Source organism: Protopterus annectens, chromosome 11.part0, assembly GCF_019279795.1.
Source record: "Protopterus annectens isolate FY-2018-M chromosome 11.part0, PAN1.0, whole genome shotgun sequence".
NCBI lineage: Eukaryota > Metazoa > Chordata > Ceratodontiformes > Protopteridae > Protopterus > Protopterus annectens.
The window spans coordinates 955187076-955215058 of NC_056745.1; the positions used below are offsets into that span (position 1 = coordinate 955187076).

The window sequence follows — 27983 nt, forward strand, 5'->3', positions numbered from 1 at the left end:
AATAAGCAAAATTGGTCTGTAGTTAGATGGGTTAGATTTGTTTGTATTTGGTTTGTGAATAAAGATAGTTTTAGAATTGTTTAGGTATAGGTCCCTAAATCCAAATTTACTAATATATTCGAAGATTTTAAGAAGAATAGGAGATATTTTAGAAGTAATTATTTTATAAAAATTAGAAGTGAAGCCATCTGGACCTGATTTGTTGTTTTTTAGACTTTTAATTGCCTCCATAATTTCTTCTGTTCTTAAAGGAGCTTCCAGGAATTTAGTTGGTGTTTTTCAATTTGTTGAAATGAGATACTGGAAAAAAAAATCATTATAGGACTCTGGGTGTATTGCATTACAGATTATTGTATATTTTTTTCGAAAATGGTCAAAATATCTTGGTTATTCGTATGTAGTTCGTTATTATATTTAATTTGTAGAATCCTAGGGGGTCTTGATGAATGTTTATGAGTCTAGCTAATAGTTTGGAGGGATGTTTACAAGTGATTTCTATCTTTGAGATACATCATATTATATTGGCTAGTACAACATTTTAGATTCATGATTTAACAGCTAGCAGTATTAAGGATATCTGTTTTGGGAGCTTATGTTCTAGTGTGTTAGACATGAGTTTCCTGTAATCCAATAATTGTCGAGTTTCATCTTAAGTATAGTCAAGGAAGTGAAACATACTGCAGCAGGTAACCTGCTCAAAACTCTAGAACATTTTTGCATCATTTAATCCTCTTGTTTGCAAGTGTTAAAAACTACGCATTTTAGATAACGGAACAAACAGAATTTAATTAGCACAATGTGTTATTAACTCATTTCACCTTACAGCTATCGCATAACACTTGTAAATGAGAGATTACTAAAGTAACTAGGTTCCTTCATGTTATAGTTCTGATGTATATGCAGAAATCTGTCAATGTACAGGTTCTGACTAGCTGTGCAGGTGTAGTTAATGTAGAGAGAATCCTGGTGAATCATTGCCATATCATGTGTTGGTTATAAGAACAATTTAGAGCCTGGATAAATTTACACTGTGTTTATTTTAATGTAAGCTGTTGGTTCTAAAATCAGTTGTAGCCTGGAAAAAAAATGCAATGCATTTTTTTTAGAAGAGGGCACTTCCTTTGTTAGAAAATCTGAATTAAGGCAATTCTGTTGTGTTCTAAGTGGCAAAGATATTTTGCTGTTCTAGTCAAGCAATATTCAAAAGCACCACCGGTCTGGCAATGAAAGCCCAACTCAATAACTGCTTGGCTCGAACAAGTGACACAGGGTTTATTATCAAACACAAAGACAAAGAAAGAAACTTCCAAAATACATGAAACCTCAGTTAAGCGCTTTCATCTGAATAAAACAGACTTCATCAGAACACTGTAGTCATGACTCTCCATCAATTAAATACACTTTTAGGCACCAAAAAAGTTTTTGAATTTAAAAAGACAGTACTCACTTAAAAACCTTCCCGAATGTTTCAGTATAAAAACAAATAATAAACATCAATGAAACATATAAATAGGACATATAAAGGGAACATATGACTCACTACATACATATCACATAAAAATATCATAAAAAATATCACATAAAAAAATAATAATAGTGAATGTTGTACAAAAAAGTACAAAATGTACAGACTATAAAATGTAGAAAATGTAGCAGAATATAAAACAATAGATTTGTATCCTACCAAAATATCATTTGCATACAATAACTATATAACATTATGCCATAACCAAAAACGGTTTAATACTAATATGATCGTTAATACCCGGTGGCCTTGTGGCATCTGTTAAAATCTGCCATCTGCTTTCTTTTAAACCTAAAACGATTCAAGCTCTTGCCAGCCAAATACCTCAAAGTTCCCTTGATGAAAATAACAACAACTCTAGTAGCCAAAACCTATTTTGCTTTCAGCCTGTACCAACCTCCTTTATACGCAAGCTTCTCAAAGAACTAAAACCCACCACCCTATCCGCAGACCAACTCCCAGCTGAATATCTACAAATGACAGCTGACGCTATTGCCTTTCCAATCTCTATCCTAATCAACCAAACCATTTCCGAAGCCAAAATTCCCAATATCTGGAAAACATCTTATGTTATTCCATTACATAAAGGAGGTCCCTCTACTGAATACTCCAACTACAGACCCATAGCCATACTCTCCCCAATAGCTAAGATAATGGAGAAATGCATACACAAACAACTTATGCAACATCTAATCCAGAATGACCTGATGGCTGAGACCCAACATGGTTTTCGACCACATCATAGTACTACCTCTGCCCTATTATCCTTCGCTAACACTATTAATGATAACCGCAACAATAATCACACCTCATCTGCCCTCTTCCTAGACCTTTCCAAGGCCTTTGACATGGTGGACCATCAACTTATGATTTCAATCCTGCAGAATCTCAGACTACATCCCAGTGCCCTTCTATGGTTTAAATCCTATCTCAATGACAGGCGACAAGCAGTCATCTGGCAGAATAAGCTCTCAGATCTCTTACCCAATACTATCGGAGTTCCACAAGGCTCCATCCTAGGACCACTATTGTTTTCCATCTTTATTAATGATCTTACTACCATCATTCCAAACACCAGCTGTATCCAGTATGCTGATGATTCCACTTTAATCTGCTCAGCCACATCTCCAGATGATCTAAAAAGGGATACCCAGGCTACTTTTACTGTGGTAGAAAACTGGCTATCCAAACGTCGCCTACTACTAAATCCCAAAAAAAAAACAAAATGCTCATATTTCCACCAAACCAAAGGTCCATACCCACTCCTTTACCATTCAAGCTAATGATGGGACAGTCATCTCCCCTGACCCCAATACCAAATTGCTAGGTGTCACTATAGATAATTACTTAAAATTTGACCTCCATGTAAGCCAGACAATCAAAACCATTAACAAAAAACTCGGTTCATTCTACAGAGTAAAAACCTTCCTCCCCCCATAGCTAAAATAGCCATTGCACACTCGCACCTACTATCCACCCTCCTATACACTTCCCCACTTCTAGAAAATGTAAGTAAATCTGAACTTAACAAACTTCCAGCCTGCTATAATCACATCGCTAGGTTTGCTACGGGTTCTCCTTTCAGAACCCACAACTGCATTAACCTCAAACAACTTGGATGGCTGGAATTTCCCAATCTTGTCAAGTATAACCTGCTAATATTGGCTAATAAAATCCTAAAGAACCCAAATAACACTCCAGCCCTTAGTCACCACATCTTCCCCCATAATAATTCAAGACTGCTCCGCTCATCCAATAAGCTACAAATACAAACAACTAAAATTAACAACGTGGCTGGCATGGCCCTATTTGCAAATTCTGTAAGTAGAACCTGGAACAAACGTCCAGACGCCGTTACCATGCTCTCCTTCCCAGACCAATTCAAAGCCTCTATCAAACAACACCTGGAACAAAAATGGATGTGCTACTGTGACAAACCTGACTAACTTTAAATAATGTATGTAATTTTACTTATCTAATTTGTGTTTTCCTTTTTGCAATCTAATACCACCCTCAAAAATTGGAAATTTGTAACACTGATTGTCAGAATGTACTTCTAACTGTTTTCCTTTTCTTAACTACAATATTACCTAAAAATGTTATGTATAATCAATGTTCTTTTACTCGACTGCTATTATTCTTGTATTCTGTTGGAGCTTATCTCCCCGGGCCTCCGCTGAAAATGGACTTGGTTCCAGTCGGACTTTCCCGGTCAACAAATGTAAAATAAATAAAAATAAAATAAATAAAATAGCCTTCGAATTGCCACCACAAGATAATATATTGACATAATCAATAATAGCAAATTTAAAAAAGTGTGAATCACCACTTTTATGTATATGTCGATATAAAGCATTATTTTTGTCCTTAACCCTAATGCTATACAAATGATCATATATGCGTCACTTAAACTGTCTCTCAGTTTTACCTATGTAAAATGCAGAGCATGTTGTACATGTTGCTAAATATACAATGAATTTGGTGTTACAATTGCCTGCCCTGCATTTTACATAGGTCCTGTTGTAATCATCTAATTTGCGGCCTTCATCTTCACTGACCGCATGACATTGCGTGCATGACCCACATTTCTTAGTTCCAAATGTTATCTTTTTCTCGTCCTGTTTATTTGTCATAGCTTCCAATGTTCTCTTGATATTGGATCCAGTTTTATACACAAAACAAGGATATGTACCCAATATCATTGCTGTATCTTCATCCGCTGTTATCAAATTCCAATGCCCTTTAATAATATTTTTAATATATTGCACAAATGGAGAGTACGTCAGCACGCATACCCGATTGCTATGCCCAGACTTATAAGATATGCTATCATTTCTTGTGAAAGTGGGCAATGTGTTGCCCATCAAGGGTAGATATTTTTTGCCCCATTCTTTTCTCACATAATTGACCACATCACACAATAAAGTGTTAGGGTACCCCCTATTAATGAACATAGACTTAATAAAGTCCAGTTCTTTATTTATTAGTTCTCTAGTAGAAGACATATGGGCTGCCCTAATACATTGCCCCTTAAATACATTTTTGAATACATACTGAGGATGATTACTACTGAATTCCAAATAATCGTTAGAAAATGTATCTTTTCTATGTATTTGTGATACAAACCCTCCTTCTGAATGACTAATATAAGTGTCCAAATATGCGATGCCACTGTCACTAATATTGTGTGTGAATTTCAAAAAATCTGTTGTACGATTGATATAATCAAAAAAGGAATTAATCTTGTCAATGGGACCCTTCCATAACAAGAACAAATCATCCCAATATCTCGTATAATAAACAATGTATTGATAATATTCACATCCAAACAAGAATTCAGTTTCCCATTCTAGCATAACCAGGTTTGCAAATATGGGAGCACAAGATGCTCCCATAGCTACACCCCTGGTTTGCCTGAAGAATTCACATTCAAAATGAATGTAGTTATACTCCAACACTAAACCCATCATGTCTGTGATAAGGCATATTCGATCCCAATCCATGTCGGAAAATTTCCTCAAACTGTTGCTAAAATATTCTAACCCAACATCTTTGGGGATACATGAGAATAAGTCTATGACATCGATGGTAATAAAAATTAGGTCACTCCTCCAAATAGTAGGTGTGAGTTGTCCAAGAAACATCCACAAATCCTTGATGAGATGAAGAATTTTATTATAAACAGGTTTAATCCATCTGTCTATAGCAACCCCTAAGGGGTATGTTTTAGATTTACTACCTGATACTATAGGTCTAAAAGGGGGGGTGCATCAAATTCTTATGGACTTTGGGAATACCTATAATAGTGGCCATAGTGGGAAACTCCACTTTTAAATATTGATAAGTGTCACTATTAATTCTTTGGTCAATCAAAAATTCTCCAGTGCTAAATCAATTCTTTTATAACCAGTATTTACCTCATTAATAGAGATAGTTTCATAGTTACCAGGTTGATGTAAGATGTTATATATTTCATTAATATAGTCCATACTATTGAATAACACAGTTCCACCCCCCCTATCAGGTTTCATAACTCTAATCTCATTGTTGTTCACAAGTTGTTGTAAACATTTGTGTTCACCCTCTGTTAAGTTGTCAGTAATACATTGTTTAATATATTTATCAGTTTGATATTTTTTATTAAACCTGTAAATATCCTTACAAGCCTTACAATCCTTACAAACATTCGGGAAGGTTTTTAAGTGAGTACTGTCTTTTTAAATTCAAAAACTTTTTGGCGCCTAAAAGTGTATTTAATTGATGGAGAGTCATGACTACAGTGTTCTGATGAAGTCTGTTTTATTCAGATGAAAGCGCTTAACTGAGGTTTCACGTATTTTGGAAGTTTCTTTCTTTGTTTGTTGTGTTTGATAATAAACCCTGTGCCACCTGTTCGAGCCGAGCAGTTACTGAGTTGGGCTTTCATTGCCAGACCGGTGGTGCTCTTGGATATTTATCTTGTTGCCTTGCTTGTGTTTTTGTTGAGATAGTCAAGCAATATTATCAAAATACTGTCTTCTTTATGATTCTGTAGGTTACCAGGTTTCTTTGTATGTTTGACTTGCCTATTATTGTGCTTTATTTGTCTCTCTCTGGACCGTTTGTTTTGAGGCATGGATAAGAACAGTTTCCATCAAGCTTAGAATTTCATGTATAATACAGTATAACGGGAAATATGTTGAATGCATTGACTGTCATCGCTTAAAAATGTTTTTGCAACACAACATTGATAATTGCAAGCGTGTGTACCTTTTCAGTGGCATTTACTATTCACAAAGTACTTAAAGTTGTTTTGTTAAGGTTTTCAATATATTTCAGAAAATGCTCAGTTTACGTGTAGACTATTATATTATTTTCCAAGGTGTAGGTGTGAATGAGGTGGGTTGTGTGAGAAAATAACCTACCATTGATTTAATTTATACTGCATCCATAGTAATGCCAAATTGCAAAAAAAAAAAAAAAGTTACATTGAATATAGCACCATCCTGACTGACAGATATTGTATAGGTACTATTTAACAGTTTATGCACTTAAAATAAGGCTGTAAGGACTGGTTTAAATTAAAGAATTTACTGCCTTGAAGATTTGATAATTGCAATTCAGTCCATGGATTGACTTGGGAAAAATATTCAAGTATTAACATTAAAGCCAAAATTGGCAAGCATAAGTCATTGCTGACCCTTATCTCTTGTTTTACCGTGTCAGAATTATTGGATTATGTTGGTGATGGTTTGGACGGCTTTATATGATTGAAAAGCACTGAAGTGGCTAATTCTGTTATTGGTTATTAAACTGCATTTAATTTCTTGTTTGAAAAAAATGCATAAGACTGTTCAAATCTTAAGCAAATGGCGAAATAGATTTTGAGTTAATAGAAAAACAAATATTTAAAACAATTACTTATGTAAGTGTATATTTGCTTTGGAAAGTAAAGTCAAACAAGCATGTCCATTTTTGATGGTTCTGAAAAACAAGTGTGCCGGGGGGTCCATGCATTGAAAACAGCCTGGGGGGCCCATGATATACTTAATCTGCCACTAGTTACAGTTAAGTATATTGTGTGTAGGTCTGTCTGTCTTTTTTAGTTTAAATATTTTTGGGAGTATGGGATAATGAAGAGCAAAGGAGAATATCTGATGGTGGTGGTGGGTGGGGTATTTATGGAGCAAGTGTATAGTTAATCTGTGTGTCACATAAGTGAAGACATGCTGGATAGTTTTTGTGCAGGCATGATTCCAGCATCATATTTGCATACATCACTGTCTTTGATGTTTTACAAAAGGTATAGTGCTATTTGCTTACAACTCCTATTTTTTTTTAAACATGAGCTGAGTAATTTATGCAGTTAGTGGAAGTACCAAGTTTGTTGTTGAATGTTGTTAATCTAAACTGTGTTTCTTAGTATGCCAAGCTGTGCCCGCATATTAACTTGGGTGCTACTTATGATGTATGAAAGCTTCTTGAGAAAATAAGACATGGCAGTTAATATAGCAATAACCCACACCTGGGTGTGGGTAATGCTGGATTTACCCACGGTTGGCGTGGTTTACCAAACAAAGCCAACCGTGGGTAAATACAGCATTACCCACACCCAGAAGTGGGTTATTGCTATTATACCATGACTTTATTTAAGAAAAGAAACTATTACTTTTCTTAAATAATGGCATAGTATAATGCCTGTTTACTGCCCTTCCGCAGATGTCTGGCATCAGCGGCAGTTCTGATGTACTGCGCCTGCGCGGTACATCAGAGTTTGAGCAAAAGCAACGGAGAAAGCAAGATCTCCGTTGCTTTTACTGTTTAAGCTATGTTAAATGGGTTTAACATGGCGAGACAGCTTTAAAATAAGCAATGGAGATGTCCGTTGCTTATTTTAAACTGTCTCGCTATGTTAAACACATTTAACATAGCGAAAAAGCAACGGAGATCTTGCTTTCTCCGTTGCTTTTTTAAAACCTGTCTCGCTATGTTAAATGGGTTTAGCATAGCGAGACAGCTAAAATAAGCAACGGAGATCTCCGTTGCTTATTTTAAACTGTCTCGCTATGTTAAACCCATTTAACATAGCGAGACAGTGTTTTAAGTAGAGTTATACTAATGGAAAAAGTCCGGCGACGGACCTTTTCCATTAGTATAACTCGATTTACAATGTGCACGCTGGCCAATCAGCGTGCACGTTTTTGGGGGGGGGGGGTCATGGTATAATATGAAATCTCATACTTCAGTGAAGCCTAGTTGTCTGTTACCTCCTTATGAGAAGAACCCACAAAATCAAGTGAGACATGATGGAGATATCCAGCAGAGAGATAGATGTTGCTGTCATTATTACAGCTTGAGGTGTAAGGGTTTACATTAATTAATTTGCATTGTCGCTAAGACTTTTGGTAAGTAGTAAAAGTATGTTTGCACGTTTTGCTGCTTTTTGGTTTAGTAACTTTGAACCTGTAAGATGTCACTTGGTATGTTCTGCTGATAGTTGAATCAGCTGTTCCTTGTTGATTCTCACCTTGCTGTACATCAGGAACTGAAGCTTAATTTGTGGTTGTGCAGTTTATAGTGACCAAAAGTTGATTTACTTGCATGCCTTTTCCTAGGTGCAGGTAGGAATTTTACATCTCATTAGATAGGTGGGAAGATATGGTGGTGGTATGTCATTGAGTCGAAGAAGCTGAAGCATTTCAAGTTCATTTGCAGAGAATTCTACTCCAGATACAGAATAAATGTAATTTAAGAGCCATAATTTATGAATACTGAAGCTTGCTTTTTTTTCTTTTAATTTTAGACTCAAATAACCTACAAGTGGATAGAACCCAAGATCTGCAGAGATGATATTAAAGGATCATTTCAACTTCCTTTATCAAATGAAAAGAAGCCTTGTCCACCATGTAATCCAGGCTTTTACAATGATGGGTCACCTACTTGCTCTCCATGCAAGCCTGGAACTTATTCTAATGGAACCCATGGTAGGAAAATGTTGAAGTGTGGTTTTGATTTATAGTTTAAGATGATTTTCTTCAACCTTATTTTAGGACATCTGCTGTTAAGTAATGATTTTGTGTTGATGTCCTTAGTTTACAATTTTTTGTAGTCTTTTATGTTGTTACTTGTAGATGCTGCAGTGTATTTGCTCCTTAACTTTTCAGTTGTTCATGTTATAGAGAGGCATAGTATAAATTCAGTACACTAACACACACACACACACACACACACACACACACACACACACACACACACACACACACACACACACACACAAAACTACACACGTATGTATATGTGTGTGTGTGTGTGTCTGTCTATATATATATATATATATATATATATATATTTATATATGGGTCCTAGTCTGAACATCGAAAGTAAAAGTACATTAAATCAAAATGTACTAGAGCAAACTCAATTTTCACGAAGGTGCATTTTAGCAAAAATGCACTTTCGCAAAAAAAAAAAAAAAGAAGAAGAAAAAAAAAACAACATGCAGTTTGCATGTAGATTTAGTTGTACATCAATGTGTACTGTTGATTGTACAACTAAGCAAACTGTTGCCTAGATTGCGGTACAGCGGGGATAAAGGAATATTCCCTTTTCTCCACTGTAGTGCAATCTCGGAGTGACAATATTAAAGTAGGGTGGTGGGGGGGCACAGGGGGGCTTGCCCACCCCCCTGCATATTTTTGTAGGTTTTTTGGCATTTTTTTCCACAAAAGTGCATTTTTGCTGAAATGCACTTTCGTGAATGTGAGTTCGCTGTAGTACATTTTGATTAAACGTACTTTTGATGTAGCAACATAGATCTATCTATATATATATATATATATATATATATATGTATATATATATATATATATATATATAAAATGTGTATGTATGTGTTTATGTGTATGTGCACATTGCCGACTAAGGTATGCATTTCACTGTTTTCTGTATTGAGAATGCAGGATTGCGACTTAATCTGTATACTCTGTTGTTTTTGTTTTCAGCAGGTTATTTTTTACTACTTGCAATGTGTATGACATGTTGCCCCGCACATTTCCTAGTTTCTGTACCTAATTTATACTATTTGTACTGTGAGTCCAGAATCCAAGCACTGTGGTTTAGTATTTGGCAAAATGGTAGTGATGTAGTGTCCCATGAACATTCCTTAGCCTTTGTAAATTGCTCCATTCTCAGAAATGTGCTCTCAGAAGGTTTAAACCCAGTCAACTCTGGCATTTCCCCAACTGTCACACATAGCATGTGTCTCACCTTTGTAATAACATTCTTGTGATGGTCATTATGTATCCCAAAGTTGCATACACTGACTGTCATATTTTGTCTTTTTAATCCCTTTATTGCTGACCATTTTCAAGAAGGCTGTGACCTTAATACTCACTGTATTTTCATCTATTTCCTCTGCTTAAAGGGCTGCATCATCAGAATGTATAGACCTATTCTTATTATATTTTCTTGTACCTCACTTGGACAAATAATTATGTAATATCATTAAATCATATTCCTTGCTCCAAAGACAAAAGTTAGTGTATCTAGAATTTTAATAAAACTAATTTTTATTAAAATTTTAGTGCTACAATTTTTTAAAATAATCAAACTTTCATTTTTATGTATGAATACTTATTTTAGGCATGAAGTCATAACAGAATTATGTTCTTATTTTAATGTGTTTTTTCATTTTATAAATTTTCATTGGACTCCACACCCCAGTTCAAGAATCAGATTAATGTGTTTGTGTTGTAATGTGATCATTCTGGAGTTTTCCAACTCTTTGAGAATGCAGTTAACTGTGTTGGAACATGCTCCTCAGATTTCTAATGTTTTCAAAAGTGCACAGAAATGTTAAGTGTCTTCATGCTAGACCATTTTGTTGGGCAGAGGTTCATTAAAAAAAAACTTTCTGCTTTTCTGGAGGTATGCCTAAAACCACAGTTAAACCACATAACGTTGTGTGTTAAAGATACTATTGATTTTATTAAGGTTACATCAGGTAAACAGTTGGAGCAATCATGGTACTTGTGTACCTTGGATGTTAATTCATTATACACTTATATTCTACATGAGGGTGGTCTGGTAGTATTAAAATATTGGTTAGATTACACTGATTGGTTAGATTACACTGATTATGCACCTACAGTTAACCAAACTAGTGTTAAATCAAAGCGTGTTGTGCTTTAAAAAGGAATGCTAGTTGCAGTTGTTGTGTACAGCTGCAGAGGTGGCTTTTGCTCACAGTTATGCTTATATTTTTATTCATTCATTTAAGTTAAGTACATTTATAATTCAACATTCAGTAAGTTGTTCACAAAGTTTAAGATATGGTGTACGGACCTAGACAGTTGTTGGGTTTTCTGGCAAGATGGGGGCATTCTAATCTTAGATTTGAAGAATATCATGATTCCATTTAGTTTGGTAATTCTTTTACTTTAAAAGCAGATTTACATACGATTCATTTTTTGGATTTGGAAATTAATAATTATTTGGATGGTGCATAAATTACATTGATCCGCTGCAGATCGTTTTCTAAAAATACATTAACTCCTGATAATTCCATTCTCCCCACATACTCAGGAATATAAGTGAGTTCAGTTTAAAGGTTAACCAGAGTTTTGTAGAACCAATGGTGAATACCAATGTGGATTATGTGGTTTAATTCCATGTTTAAACTGTCGCTCGCCAGATCAGGAAGAAACAAGCGAACATTGTGGGTTCTTGTTCAAACAGCTTTATTATGTACAAACACATTGTAAATGAAGTTAAGTAACTTTAACTTATAAACAAACTAGCTATCATGCACATAGATGTTAACACTCTGGCTGCACCTTCAAAATGGCACCGAAGATAACACCTGCTAGGAATTTATATGCACACACTGACTTAGAAATGCTTCTTAAAGGTACAGCACACTTGTTATTCTACAAAACATAGAGAACATTCTTCATAAATAATATCATAGGTAAAAACAGAAGGCCGAAAAGATGTCAGCACAATATTTGAGCCAATTCAGTCACATAACTTAAGTCAGTAACCACCTATGTCACTAATTTTAAATATATTGGACAGACTGTTCAGAAGTATTGGCCCATTGTATTAACAAACAATGCTCGATCAAACATTTTAACTGATACTTGTTATTATATTTATTGACCCAACTGGAACTTAGCTCATTGTTTTTAATTCTTTTAAGTCAACATGTAACCTTATGTTTGCTGGTTTTATTCACAGAATTCACATGGTTACTTGCACATGTGGCAGTTGTAATTTTTATTGAATCATCTTCCAGACCGGTTATTCACCAAGAACTATTATGTGACACTTGGATTTTATGTCTTGCTATATATATATGTGGATCTTTTTACGTTAGTCATACAGCTTATTTATTTAAAAATCATATTTCTGCTCATTTTAGTGACAGTAATGCAAGAAGCCACATAGCAACCTCTTCAAGCACATTAGTATTTATACAGGGGCATTGTTTACATTTATATAGATTATGTAAATTGAGTGATACTAATGTGCATGATGTCAGACAAATTTTTAATTTGCCTACTTAGTGGGCGGGGCATCTTTGGATCAGTTTAACTGGAGCTTTCCTTTTCCTAAGCCATCGTGGACAGTTATGATGGGCTCCATCTTGAATAGATTGTTGCATTTTTCTTTTTACATTTTCAAATTGGTGTTGTCTTTAATGCACCACGTAATTAGATTGAAACTTAGTCATTACTGTTGTAGATACTTGCTGTTATAGATATGCTAATATTCTGAATGTTTTGTTATGAAACAAGCTGTCTGCAAGCTGGGTGCTATCATCAGTTCCCCTGGTGATGTGGACATCCTCCAAGAGGATCTCACTCAGACAAATGACTGGTGCCAGAAACATTGCCTCAAGCTGAATACCAAAAAATGCATCATTATTCCCCTTTGGGGAGAGTGACATCCCCACAAATGATCACATTAATAACAACGTCCTAAGCACACAGTCAGTTGTGAGGGATTTGGGCACCCAGGTTGATAACAACCTGACTTTTGACCACCATGTTGCTTCTGTTGTACGGAAAGCCTTCTACATGGCCCACCTCTTAAGTAAGGGTATCTCATCCAGGGACAAGGAGATCATAACATCCCTGTATTCTTCCCTTATAAGGCCCATTATTTAGTACAACACCCCTTTTTGCATGTATCTCGCAAAGCACATGCAGCAGCTGGAGAGATCACAGAGGTTCCTCACCAGGAGAATCCAGGGCTTCAAACATCTACCATACATAGATAGACTAAAAGCCCTATCCCCTCTACTCAGTTTCATACAAACTTCTCAGAGGTGACCTCTATCTGGCATACAAGGCGATCATGGACCCCACCTTGATGGGATTGCTACATACCTGTAAGTCAAGCTCCACTCCAGTAACCCACATGCTCGGCCTCAACCTGGTCTGTGATATCAACAAGACTTGTTGATATCAACAAGACTTGTTGGCGGGACAGATTTGTGTCCCAGAGACTCCCCCATGTATGGAATAGACTCCCTCTCCACATCACAAACGCAAACAAGAAAATAACCAGTGCGTACTGAATGTTCAGGTGAAAACCAAACTTCAGAAAAAACATATAGCAACTGGACAACCACAGCTGAAAACATGGCTTTAATAAAAATCTTAAACTCTAGGCGTTCAGAACTGCTGCAAAATGCCAAACGATGCTAATACACTTGTGGCAATTCCCTGGATGAACGAATAAAACAGCTGATAATTCCAGAATAAGAAAACTTTTATTACACAAACCAGATTAAGCGCTTTCACCTACTAACAACGTAGGCATCTGATGAAGCCTACGTTGTTAGTAGGTGAAAGCGCTTAATCTGGTTTGTGTAATAAAAGTTTTCTTATTCTGGAATTATCAGCTGTTTTATTCGTTCATCCAGGGAATTGCCACAAGTGTATTAGCATCGTTTGGCGTTTTGCAGCAGTTCCGAACGCCTAGAGTTTAAGCTGTTTGTGTTTGGCTGCATTTTGGTTCTGCTTTAATAAAAATGATGATTAAAAATAGCAACAAACAAATTCCATGTAAAAATCAGATAAAAAAGGACAAGCGCTTTTGCATACATCTTCTTCAGATCCTATAAGAAATTAAAAAACATTAACATTTTTAAACTAACACTTGACCTGTCAAAAACAAGAGAAAATTGTGCCAGAAAACAATGACATCATTTCCTCATACAATCAATGCAACTTCCTATGTGCCTTAAGCCTCTGCCCACTCAAAATGGGTTTGATATTAACCTGACTATTCTACCCTGGATTCTTGTAAGCTTGCATCCTAAGAATCCATTTTAGCTCCATCTGCTCCAAATAGTTGTTACAGTTACCACCTCTCACATTTTTAAAAACGTGTTGTAACACCCTAAAAGAAAAATCATGTCCAGGGCATTTAGATCGATGTTTGGCAAGGGCATTGTTTATATCACCCTTCCTCATATCTGACAAATGTTTGTATACCATCCCTCAATTGTTGGATGGTTTTACCCACATAGAAGCAGGGGTATACATCACATGTTGCTAAGTACACTATAAAACAGGTAGTGCAGTCTGCATAGAATCTAGGAATAGATTCAAACGCTAAAGTGGGGTGTTTATATATTTGTTGTTTAGTCAATACCCTACACACACTACAAGACCTACAAGGATAAGTCCCAGTGCGTTGACTTGACTGTCCAGGGCATTTAATATCATTGCACAACAAACGTTTAAGATTGTTGTTACTTCGATAGATGAAATAGGGTGCAGCCCCTACTAAGCCAGTCATTGCAGTGTCCAATGTTAAGATAGCCCAATGTTTCTGTATGATACTTTTTATAACATTGTTATAGTTGGTAAAATTAGTTGTAAATGAAGTATGTTGTTTTGTCTTCCTTCTGTTGGTCATGTTATCATCCCTAACTCTCAAAATCGGAGCATTGACTATCATGGCCCGATCTTGAGTGGCACTAGGTGTGGTAAAATTCTGTTCCACAAAGGAAGGTTGAAAATCACTCAGCCTATCAACTTCAAGGCTATCACGTATTTCCCTAACAGTAGTGCCATCCCTCTCCACATCAAGCAGAGTACCTCTTTACTGCTTTTTAAGCGCAACCTGGATAACTGGATGGGAAACAGAAAATATACCCCTGGGATTCCACCTGTGTCGCTGCTGGACAGGGGAATTGGGTGCTGATTTGTCTAAACATGAGCTAAACTCTTGGCTAGGCTTATAAGGACCTCAAGGCCAATAGCCTAGTAACCTCCTATGATCCTATGAAATTATCCATTTTATATACTCTGTGTGATGGGTATTTCAAATGGACATTTGTTGCTTTATGTGATCTGCATGTATTAAGCCTGCATTTTATATTATGGTGTGAGTATTGCTTTTCTTATGCATAAAATAGTTTCTGATATCAGTAATTGTAATTTTTTGAATATATAAACAGAACTGGTTTTGGTGAATTTGTAGCATTGACAAAGCTGTGTACATTTTCTCTGATTAAACTCTTTAATATTGAGCTACTTTTATGAGTGTGGTAACATTTTTGTGGGTTTTATATACATTTTTTCCTCAAACTTTTTTTTATAAATTGTAAATTATCTTGTTGGTTGGGTCAATTCACAATTTGTCAAAGAAGGTTTGTCGAAGGTTGTGTGATAATACCAAATGCAAGATCAGCTTACAGAGAGCTTTAGGGAGATTTCCCTTTTCCTTGCCATTGTGGGATCTGGGAGTTGGTTTATATAAGTAGCAGGGTGTATGGGTGGAGTAGCTTCCATTGGGGGATGAATAGCGGTTTGTCCTCTACAAAAAAAGGGTTTATTCGCAAAAAAAAAACCAAAAAACACAAAAATAATTTTTTTTCTGGTTCAACTTTTTTTTTTTTTTTTTTTTGGTGTTGAGACTGAGTGTTTTTACTGTTGGCCACTTTAATGTTGATGATGTGAGGACTGGCAAAGTTTTTTCTTTTTTTTTTGTCAATGGCTTACAGCTACAGTCATCTGTGTGTGTGTGTATGTGTAATATACACACACATACATGCAGTGTGTGTGTGTGTGTGTGTATATATATATATATATATATATATATATATATATATATTTATATATATCGAGATATGTATTCATATATGTGGGTCTACTTCACATAATTGAACCACACTTCACCGAAACGCTTCAAACGTTCAATAAAGCGAATGTCACATCAGCAAAAAATTCCACAGCGAAAGGAAACAGTTGGCCAATGTTAGGAAACTGCCCTTTTCCCCACTGTAGTGTTATCTTAGAGTTGGTATATATGTAGTTGTGGGGTTGTGGGGAGTGTAGCCCCCCACCTAGGTGGGTTTGACATACTGCAGAGTGTGTGTGTGTCATTCGTAAGGTGGCCAAGTGTTTACTTTGCCTGTGGTATTTTTCACTGATTTGAACATTTGCTCTTTTCACTTCTACAAAAGTTTTTTCGGTGAAGTGTGGCTCGATTATGTGACAAAGACCCTTATATGAGAGGAGAGAGAGAGAGAGTGTGCGTTTGTATGTAAGTATGTATATGGAAAGTATATGTACACCATTTTGCTTCTGATGTATATAGATGATTGGATGGATTCTCATGTGTTCATCCATAACTTGGCATGTTTTGCCATCCTGGAAGTGGGAGCACATTTTGAGGTCATTATGCAAGGTGTACATGGGCTTCAAAGTACTTACCTGTTTGTTCCTATGATCCAATATAATGCCATGTCGCACAGATATCTTTGTATCTTGCTTTGCATTGCATTCTTGGGAAATGGGAAATTCACCCCGGGGATCACTTCTGTGGCTCTACTCTACAGGGTCACAGGAAAATAATTTTCTTGGGTGGCGAAAGCCAGGGTACATTTTTTGGCTAGGCTTGTATGGGCCCTAGGGCTGATAGCCTAGTACCTACCTATTCCTTATCCTTAACAGATGTTATATATTCATGTTTTCTTTACAGAAACCAGATTCATTAAAGCTTAGCCAAGCCTGACACATTTTAATGGCCATGTCTACCTTTTTGATGGTGCCTCTTATTACAGGATTTTATCTCTGTAGTTTGATATTTTGTAGTGTACTATTTTACAGAGTCAGGCTTTATTATCAGTTATAAACTCTTTTGTTTGTGCTTCTGTGTGCAAAGGTAGTGAAAAGGCTTTATTTTGGATTTCTCAATGACACTTCAAAGTTCCCAGTAATGTTTTGTTTTGTTTATTTATTTCCATGTTTATTTTTATGAGCATTTTATGCTGGAAAATACATCTGATGTTAAAACAGCAAATGTATTTGAGTTTTTTCTTCCTTAAGGAAAATTAAACATGGATGTTTGGTGTGAACTGAATCTAATGTCATTTACAGTAGGTGTACTTTGACATTATAATAAAGTAAAATTCTGAAAGCCAAAAGATGAGTTGTCTTCGGTTTTGCCATGGACTACAGTGAAACAATAATTAGAGTTTATTTTGCACAGACTGCAAAATATCCCCCTTCCGGTATGGTGTATGGTCTTTACTTAGATGATTTACATACATTTTAGCAAATAAAATTTGATGTGATTATATTTTTTGCACAAAGATTCTACCTTCTACCACACCTGCATTGGCACTACACCTGAAGATCATTTAATCAGGATCAGGTGACAGCAGTGGTCTGTTATTTCCAGGCTTATATTGCTTCCTCACCCTTACCTTAGGAGTTACAACCTTATAATTGGATACACATCTGATGTTTGAGTGTTATAAAGTTAAAGATGTTCTGGTCACAGAAGTACACTTCAACTTATTTTCACACAAAACCCTACTGCTGATGAGCCAGACCATCAGTCTATTGGTTTTACACACAGACTCTCCCCAACCTTCTGCAGAATAATTACTTTTGAGGAGATGAAGCTTTAATGTTTGACACTGAGGAGGTTAAAAAGAATCTACCGCCACGGTAATATATTTCAGCATATTTCAAACACATACAGACACTGCCCCAGACAAGCCATTTTAATATCCATTTGTCTTTGATTGAGATTATAGGGCACAGTTGCTTTAATGCTTAAACAGCTCCTCCCCTCCATAAAGCATATTTAGATTGGGTACATCTATGTTGTTTAAAAGAGGATCAAAGAAAAAAAAAATCAGTCTATGTTATGTTAATTTTTTTAGCTTACTTCACAAGTGCTTACACACACACACACACACACACACACACACACACACACAGAGTCATGAACAAGCCATGTCAGTCGTCAGTTACTTTCACATACATTCTACATTTCTGCCACCCACAAGGTACTTCATCAGTGTTTGTCTGTATTCAGAGTGCGAAAGGTTGACCTCAGTATTTCATCTTGTTTGAAAATGCATACATACTACTGCTCCTGAAAAGCCAGATGAATTAACTTTTTAATGTGAACAAGTTTTTGTACAGACCAGTTTGCTTTATCACACAGCCTGAACTTCACCACACCAAATTTAACAGCTTTTAGAGTGGATGCTCCTCTGATAATTGAATGTAGATCAGAAAAAAACTTCTAGGCACAATAAAGTATTTTTAGCTTATTTCAGACATAGACTGCCATGAAAATTAAGTTCAACAGTCATTTGCTTTCACACACAAACATCTTCTCTTCCCCCTCAAAAAACGTCCTCATTGAATACAACGTAAATATTTGACTGTGATTAGCTGAACAAAGTAATGGCCATAATAATATATTTCAGTTTCTGCTCATACATTTACAGAGACACATGCCACACATGCACATACATGCAAACACTCCTAATAAGTAAGGTTCATGATCATTTAACTGCGGTCAGATGATTATTGGGAACAGTTTCTTTCACACGCTGACTGCCCTCCCCCCCAAAAAAAGAACTTTTGGATGTGTACAGCTGTCATATTTGTCTGATCAAGTAGAAGGAAGTTATGGCTAAAGTAATTATTTGATGATGTTATTTTCATTCATTTCTCAACAAATGGGTTTGAATCTGACCATCAGATCCAACTCTGCTGCTTTTCCAGCTTGTGGAACACTGAAAGCTCTCAATCTCCTTCCTTACCCATATTTCACTAGTCCCCTACTATACTTCAGATTTTGTTTGCCACCTTTGCAACAAACAATGTGGTCACTGTTAGTTCTCAAGTTTTAACTTGCTTTTCATGAGTAAAAGTAGACTTATAACCTTCTTTCCTTTTTGAATTATATCCTTTATTGTCCTTATTACACTTGTAGTGTATTTTCTCAATACCATTGTTGGTATTTTCTCTTCCTTTTCCCTTACCTTTGAGGTGGTCCTTTTAAATTACCATTACTTGTAATACTTACTCTTTTTTAACTATTTAAAAGTTAAAAAAAAATTATTTTTCTCTTTTTTGTCTGTTACTATTTATATCTGTAGATATGTTGAGGAATCTTTGGGTTTTAAAAAATGTAAGGCCTGAGGACATAAGATTCTATTGTCAGATGCACACAAGTTGTGCGTTATTGCTTAGGCCTGGTACATTTGAACTCTGCATGTGATATATGTAAGGCTTTTAATCCAAGGGCCATTGTTGATTATAAAAGTTATTTTTAAGAGGATTAGTGCCTTCAACATTCTCTAATACAGCTTCTGGGGCTCAAACCCCAAGAAAGGTGACAAAAAAGAGGCCAAAAAGCATCCATCTGACCCATCAGATTCTTCTGCTCCAAGCTCAGAACCACCTTTAAAAATATTGAAACAATGGGGTCCTGTTCAATCTGACCCCCTTAGATCTGAAGAAACACAAAGTTCAGTCTCTTCAGATCTGGTCACCTCCTGCTCTAGATCCGATATCTTCCCATTTTCCATATACTTTCCTGGAAAGACATCATCCATTGCTTCCTCTTCTCAGTCCTCCAGAAGTCTGACCAAGGCAGATGGGGTTAGGATAGTGAAGAAATTTCTTGCTACGCAAATTCAAATGGGGGTTCTCCCAGTTCCTACCCCATTGGGACCAGAGACCTTCATTAGTAATACCCCACCTATTTTGTCTCCTTCTCTGATCTAACCTTTGGTTTCAGAGTAGTTGGATCTGGAAATCCTGGATCAGTCCATATCGGATCCAAAGATACTTGTATTTTCCTCACCAATATCGTCTCTGAGTGGACTGGCTGTGAGCATGTCAGTGCTGGATGACACTTGAAGCTGTAGCGTTACACTGGATCTGAGGTGTTGAAGTCAACTTTGAGATTATCAGAGCCAGCTTGGCCTCTCGGAGCCTCATCTCTGGACAGCTCTGCTCCATGCCCTGCTTCAAGTGGTTTGCCTTTGCGTTGGAAGGAGCCACTGGTTCAGAAGCTTGTCTTCTTGGAGTCATTTGTTTTTTCCTGTTCAAGGAATTCTACATTCAAAGTAGAGGAAGGAGTTTTCTCTGCTGCAAGAGAAAGGGCGTAGCCACCCTCCATGGCTCCTATTTCCCAGACCTAGTTGTCTTTGCATTTTGAGCCTCAACTTCCTGCACCACAGGAGCAGCCAGTTCAAAGTCTCCAGGCTACCCCTACATGGTATACTAATATCATCTGATACTCTCTGTAACATCCCACTGAAGACGTCCCTAGGAACAGAAAGTGCAAAAGGAGGCACTTAGATTCTCCTTAAGAGTCTGTCAGAGAAATACTGATTTTGATGAAGGGGAAGGGTCCCCAAGATCACCACCTGATGACACCTCATTTTGAGACATACTACAGATCCTCAAGCAAGGGGGTGGTTGATCAATTGACAACCCTTCCCAAGAGGAATCAGTATTCCTGGAATCCTTTGGAGCTGGCCCATCTACCTCCCGGGTGACTCCACTCACAGATGAGCTCATTGATTTGATCTCTCATCAGGTGTGGAAGGAACCTGATTCCAGTGAGCCAATCTCCAAGAGACATGACAGGATCTTGGTACCAAGGACAGGGAGTTTTGAATTTTTAGCTACAATTTTTAATGAAGGTGTTAGTTCTTCTGTTAAAGTACAGCTTTCTGCTATTTCCAATTTTCACATTGGAATACATCGTCCATCTTTAGCTTTTCAAAACTTTGTAAAACCTTTATTAGGGGAACTTTTCTTCTTAGATCTCCTTTTAAAGATCCCACTCCCCCTGTGGGATTGGAATTTGATTTTAAAGTCTTTGACCCAATCTCCTTTTGAACCATCAGCCAAATGTGAACTAAAATTTTTAACCTGAAAGACTGTCTTTTTAGTGGCCATTACCTCTGCTAGAAGAGACTCAGAAATTCAAGCACTATCTTCTAAGCCCCCTTATTTGAATTTTTATAAGGATAGGGTATCTTTATGAAATGACCCATCCTTCCTTCCTAAGGTGGCATCAAAATCCACTATCAGTCAAACTATCAACCTTCCAGTTTTCTTTCCAAATATGTTGCACCTTTTAGATGTTCACAAACAGTTACTTCATCTATACAGGACAACATTTTTCATGAATTCAGATCAATTATTTGTTTCCTTTTCAGATTCAAAATTGGGCAAACCAGTTACTAAATTGAACATAGCCAAATGGTTAACTGATTTTACTAAAACCACCAGAAGCTCATTCCACCAGGTCTGTGGCAATTTCATCTATATTTTTGTCCATAACTTTCATAGACGATACTTGAGCAGCTGCAACTTAGGCTAATCCTCATACCTTTATTGCTCATTACAAATTGGATCTGGTCTTTAGGGGAAGAGCAGTGTTCAGCTCAAAGTGCTCAGGAATATCCTTCTTAAGAGTCCTCCCAGGATATAAGTAGCTGGGGAGTCTGTCCCATTTGTTGAGGAATGAATGAAAATGGAAACATCAGATAAAAAGTTATGTAATCACCATAACATTCCATTGTGTTGTCCATTTTCATTCTTCCTCAACTCCCCTACCTCTAGCCTCCCTACCAGTTTGACTTCTGGAAGGATTACAAGATGCTAAAGGAACTATTGTTCTGTCATTTGAGCTCCAGATACTGTTATCTTGTATACTTGTTATCTGTTTTATTTTTTTATTATATAGACTAAAAGGTGAGTAAACATGATCTGACGTATGATAGAGGACTAGTGAATTATGGGCAAGGGAGGAGCTTGAAAAATTTCAGTGTTCCACAAGCTGGAAAAAGCGGCTGAGTCAGATCCGAGGGTTGGATCTGAACCCATTTGTTGAGGAAGAATGAAAATGGGCAAACGAGACAGAGATTGGATGTTATGGTGAGTATAACATTTTTTAAACTTGGGCTTTCTGACACACTCACTGCCCCTGATGTGTGTGTGTGTGTGTGTGTGTGTGTGTGTGTGTGTGTGTGTGTGTGTGTGTGTGTGTGTGTGTATATATATATATATATATATATATATATATATATATATTTGTGTGTGTGTAATATATATATTTTATATATATATATATATATATATATATATATATATATATATATATATATATAGGGATCTGTTGCTTGTACAAGCAGAATGCATAAGTAGCCCACAGAGTAGTGTTTACTTAAATCTGGATATAGTAATATATTTAATTTTGTTTCATACAACTATGCAAGTGCACACTCATACACAGAAATACACATGCCATTTTGTTCTTTACATTCAGTCCTATACCATGTGCTTTGCCCACCTCACAGAGATAAAATAATTTGCTTTCTTATTTAGAAAGCATTTTATGGGTTAATTTATGGCTGTGTCATTTTTTCAGGCATCTTTCACCATCACCTTGTGCCCTTGCTGCCCTAGTTCCTTGTTTTTATATTTAAAATATGATCAGGTTTTACCATGAGCATTGCATTTTCCACACCACTCATTGATTAATCTGGTTTCTTGCTAGGTATGCATTTTCTGCCCATTATTCACACCCATCCCATTTAATGTAAAGAATATTGTAGCTTTAAGCTTATACATAAAGCTGAGAGTGCATGGGAGATGATATGTTATTTGATTCTGAGTTGGTACTACAATAGTAAAAGCTGTGTGGCTCTTTATGTACCCTCTCCTAGATGCATCTTTTTGACTATCAAGTTTGAAAATGCTAGGTCATATTTTTACCAAGTAATTTATCATTTACTGAAAGTTTTGTTTAGTTTACTGTAAAGATGACTTTAAGGTGCACTGTGGGTCCTCTCCACTTTATTGATTCACCATCAGAGTCCTCTCCACTTTATTGATTCACCATCAGAATAAGCAAGTCACGTCTTTGAAAATTATTGCTAAACCACTGGTAGAAAGTCGTTATTCAACTGATCATACACCACAGCTGATCAGTTGTGTAGCTGAGTTGATCAAGTGATTTACATTAACTGATAGTAAACATTTTCCTGAATGATCAGAATGGCAAAATAATGGCAGAACAGCCATTACAATGAAAGAAGTGTACAATAATTTTTAAAAATTAATTTTATATCAAACCAAGTTACAACTCCACAAACAAATGCAAAACAAAACATTTTACAAATGAAAAGTTTAGCCACCAGGTTTCATGATGTGCAACTGAACTATTCATCATGTTATTCATTTTCCAGTCATTGTTATCAGTAGCTTTGGTGCTTACATTGAGAAATGGAAACTTGTTGCAGAAATTCAGTCTCTAAGATATTGCTTTGTTATAGCAGAAAAAGCAAATAAGTTCAAGTCACAACTTTAGTTTTCTGACTGGAAACAGTGGTATTGAGATATTCAACATTTAACCTCATGCTAACTTAGATGTTATCAGTTTGAAAAGACTGTACCATGTTTGGCATTTGTTTTTCACCATAAAACATAGATCACATGATTGGGCTGCTACATATGTAACTGCTACAGTGATAAAGAAAAAAATTAGCAAGTTTCATGATTTGCTGTTGATAGAAAAAAGGCAGAACTGTGTTTGGTACCAAAAATGACAAAGAAAGAAAGGAATTACTGTCAGAATCTAATATAAATTTGGATAAAGATATGACTGTGTAGATTAGCAGACCTGACTAGTGTACAACCCAAAGAACTTGCTGAGGATTTGAGTGTGTGTAAAATTTATGTGAAACTAAAATTTGCTGCTACTAGACTGAATAATTTTATCAAAGAAAAATATAATATAAAAATGCTTCAAACGGTATGGCACCACAAAATGTATTGCTGTGCATAATGCAGTTAAGGCTGCAGAGTGTTCAGTTTTGGTGCTAGCATGATAAGAAACCATGTCCAGTGCTCAATGCAGAACACAGGAAGTGTGGCTTGCCTAATCATTTTTCTTAAGTATGCAAGTCTAGATAGGAGAAACGTGCTGTAAAAGTTTTGTATGCCGCTGATGCAAACAAAACTGACTCTTCAGTTGCTGACTTGAATATCTCTTTGACCCATACAAATCATCTGCCCCACTGGATTTATTTGTGAATGCATTTGATATGTGTATGGAGTATGCATGTACTATTTCTTCACTGGCCACAGACTCTCATCAGTGTTGTAAAAATCAGTCAACCAAGGAGTTGTCAAAATGGCAGGCTTGTGTAATTTAGGCTTGGTTGTTGTTGTTGTCTTTTGGCTTTTCACGGTTAGGGGTAGCCACAGCGGAACTCCAGTCCACTAATGATTGGCAGTAGATTTTCACAAATGCCGAGGTGCCAACTCAATGTCCAACCTTTAACAAAGGCACACCCATTTACACATGTCTTTCGAATGCCCACCCAACCGCGGGGAGGACATGCAGACTCCACACAGAAGGCACTCCCCACACTCCAGCCGAGAATCGAACGGGAGAACCTCTTGCTGTGAGGCAACAACGCTACTGCTGCACCACCGCGGAAGTATTGTTAAAGCAAAATTCTGTATCATAACTGGAAGTGCATTTAGGAAACTTTGATAAGCATGCCTCTAACTTCAGTGCTGACTTATTCTGGTCACAGAATTAAACCACTGGTCAGAAAATGTTGTGTAGTGTGTGTAAAGCCAAAGAATTCACATTACTTTTTTTCAGGCAGTCATCAAAAAAATCTAATATTTTCAGAAGGTCTATTTTGGACATTTGCACAAGATGAAGCAAATTCACAGTATGTAGGTGCAAGTGCAAAACACTAGAAATTGCATCATAGTCATCCAAATGATTTACAGACTAGCATTTACCATGATTATCATGTTCAGAAAGTTTAGTTTGTAGTTAGAGAGAACATGATTTATATGTTTTCTGCAGTAAATAATTTGCATAAGCTGAAGATTTGCAGATATGTGCAGTTACATCTTTCGTGCCTAGCAAGCAAAACACAGTAATGCACGATCACAAAATTCAGACAAAAACATTGCATTTTAATGTTTTTGATATTATTGGACATTTTCCTGACTTCTTTACCAGGGTTGAACATTTACTACAGGAAGTTGCCTGCAGTACTGAGCAACACATGGAATTATAGGTGTTTTAAAAGTGGTACTGTCATGAGGGCTAGAGGGAAGTAAAAAATCCAAAGAGTTTTCAAATAATACTTTTCATGGTAAGATTCATGTATCACAAGGATTGAGGTTCAAATCAAAAATGTATTATGTCAGATATATTACTTAAATGCAAAGAATCTATCACATACAGTAAGGAAAGGGAATATAGAATTATACAGAATAACGTTTTGGTGTGGTGTGCATCATCAGAGGGAGCATATAGTAAAATAAACCTCATAGTTCAATATGGATCCCAGACTGGCCTTGTGCAAAATATATGCTAGTTTATTTCAGTTCAGGGACACACATCTCATTTGTTTTAACTGCTACTTGAAGTGTCCACATGCCATGAAACTGAGACACATCTTCATAGTCTGTCATTATTTTGATGAAAACTTTTTCTTCTTATGGTATCAGTGAAATCCTCATCTTTGTTACTGGGTCTACTTTAAGCACTTGAAAGCTGAAAAACTTGAATCCGAATAGTGCAACATGTAAAGAGCGAACTGCGAATACATCGAATGAACGAAACCGCGAAAGTGGAAATATCGAATTCGCATAGTTGGCCCATCTGTGGTATAGCTCCGTAAGGTAAGTGTAAGATAGTTATGGACCTTAGGGTTAGGGAGGGGTTAAGGTAAGTGCATAGGTAGGTAGTATATGTAAGGTTTTGTGTAGGTAATGTATATAAGGTTTAGTGTAGGGTTTTGTTAAGTGTATGTGTGTGAAATATTTAGTTTGTTTGGGTATAGCTCCGTAGGGGAAGTGTGCGGTAGTTACGGACCTTAGGGTTAGGGAGGGGTTAAGAATAGTGCATAGATAGTTGTGTATGTGGGGTTAGTGTAGGGTTAGCAGTAGGGTTTTGGTGCTTTAATTTAGGGTTAGAAGTAGGTTTTTGTTAGTGTATGTATGTGTATTTTTTTTATTGTGTTTGGGTAGGTAGTGTGTTGCGGGTGGTGGGTTGGCCAACTATGACAGTTCAAGGTTTTAAATTTTGTGCTTTAGTGCGTTCTAAATATTCGCGGTTCACTCTTTATGTGTCGCGCGATTCGGATTCAGGTTTTTCGTGTTTCGAGCACATAAAGTAGACCCTTTGTTACTGATCAATAGTTCATCTTCCAAGAATTTCATGTATTTCTTATGATGGATAATAGTGATCAACGATTCATCAGTCAAGGATTGAATGAAATTTGACAAAGTTAATCTTGCCACAGTTCTAAGACTAATAGAAACTGTAAAAATACTGTGAAAAGGTGATGACATTTCAAATCAAGACTGTTATTTATCTTTGCCTTAGTGTAGAAACACATTCTTACCTTCTCAACTATTGATGGTACAGAGTCTTAGGCAAAAATACCTGCCTCATTTGTTCAGCTTCAGGCAGAAAAAAATGCCAAATGTATAGTCAGCTTGGTAGAAAGTTTAACAAAACAGAAACTGTGTTATGACACCTCAGCTAACATAGTATCCATCCTAAAGGCTGGAAGATGCCAAGAATCTAGAGTCCAGTTGATTAGCTACGCAAGATGATGAGGCCCTACGTGGTTGAGATTAACGATGTTCTGAGGATTAGATATAGCAGTGGGTATTTGTGTAGAACTTGACTATTCTCATCTCAGGCTGTGAAAAAAATGCCAGTATGGGACAGCTGTAGGTAAGAAACCAGGAAGTGAGCAGCACTCGACTTTCAACCTCCAGCATGTGGAACGTTACCTCTCCTAATGTGGAAAAACTGGGCAAACTTTGAAACACTACTAACAAATTCATTTATGAAAGGCACAGCATGGCAAATTTGATAGTTTAGAGTTATAAAAAGTTATTTTGACAAATTAATGGGATTTAGCATTATTTACTATGGGTAGTTTAAAAAAAGTGTTAACAATAAATGTGTGACAAACCCTTTTAATGTGTTACAGTATGGAACATGGGATTTTTAAAGCTCAGACTTAGGAACATCCCTCTTGATGATGTGCATTTGAAATGTATGCCTATGGGAGTGGTGGAAAGTGCTCACATAGTTCCCTAGTTTGTTAATTCTTAGAGTCCCATTTTAGAGCAAGCCAGTCTGACTTCAGGCTAGATATGTATCTGTAGCAATTTGGAGGATTGAAAGATTTTTAGTGTGGTTCAAGAGATTGCAGACAATGGAGACTGGGCAGCCCAATAAATAACTCAGTATTTTATGATGATGTTCTAGAGGAATACAAAGAACAACAGTATTTGTGCTTTGACTTGAGAACTTTGAGTTATCTGCTGACTTTAATTTTATGGGTTTTGTGTTGCTTAAACACTCTGTCTCTCTAATTATAAAAAAATATTTTATTTCCTTCCATGTCCTTTTACTATCCTGGACATGACGCATGTATGACCTTAATATATTTTTTCATTAAGCTCAGTTTAGTTTGTCAATCTCAGCTTGCAAATTACATTTTACTTTTATGCTTATTTGGGAAATTATGACACATCAAAAACTAGTGTCATTATATAATTCCATATCTGCTCTATGTAATTTATTAGTTGTATAATTGTATTTTGTAGAATCTTAGAAAGTTCAAGGCAAACAT

General features: G+C 36.4%; 1 protein-coding gene across 3 annotated transcripts in view; it reads left to right on the plus strand.

Annotated features, from left to right (window-relative positions):
* ELAPOR2 (endosome-lysosome associated apoptosis and autophagy regulator family member 2) overlaps window positions 1-27983 on the plus strand; it is a 1439853-nt gene that overhangs the window by 849977 nt on the left and 561893 nt on the right. For all 3 annotated transcript variants that reach the window (XM_044088347.1, XM_044088349.1, XM_044088348.1), the window contains one exon: window positions 8808-8988. In XM_044088347.1, coding sequence (XP_043944282.1) covers window positions 8808-8988 — 181 coding nt within the window. The remainder of the gene's footprint in view (window positions 1-8807; window positions 8989-27983) is intronic.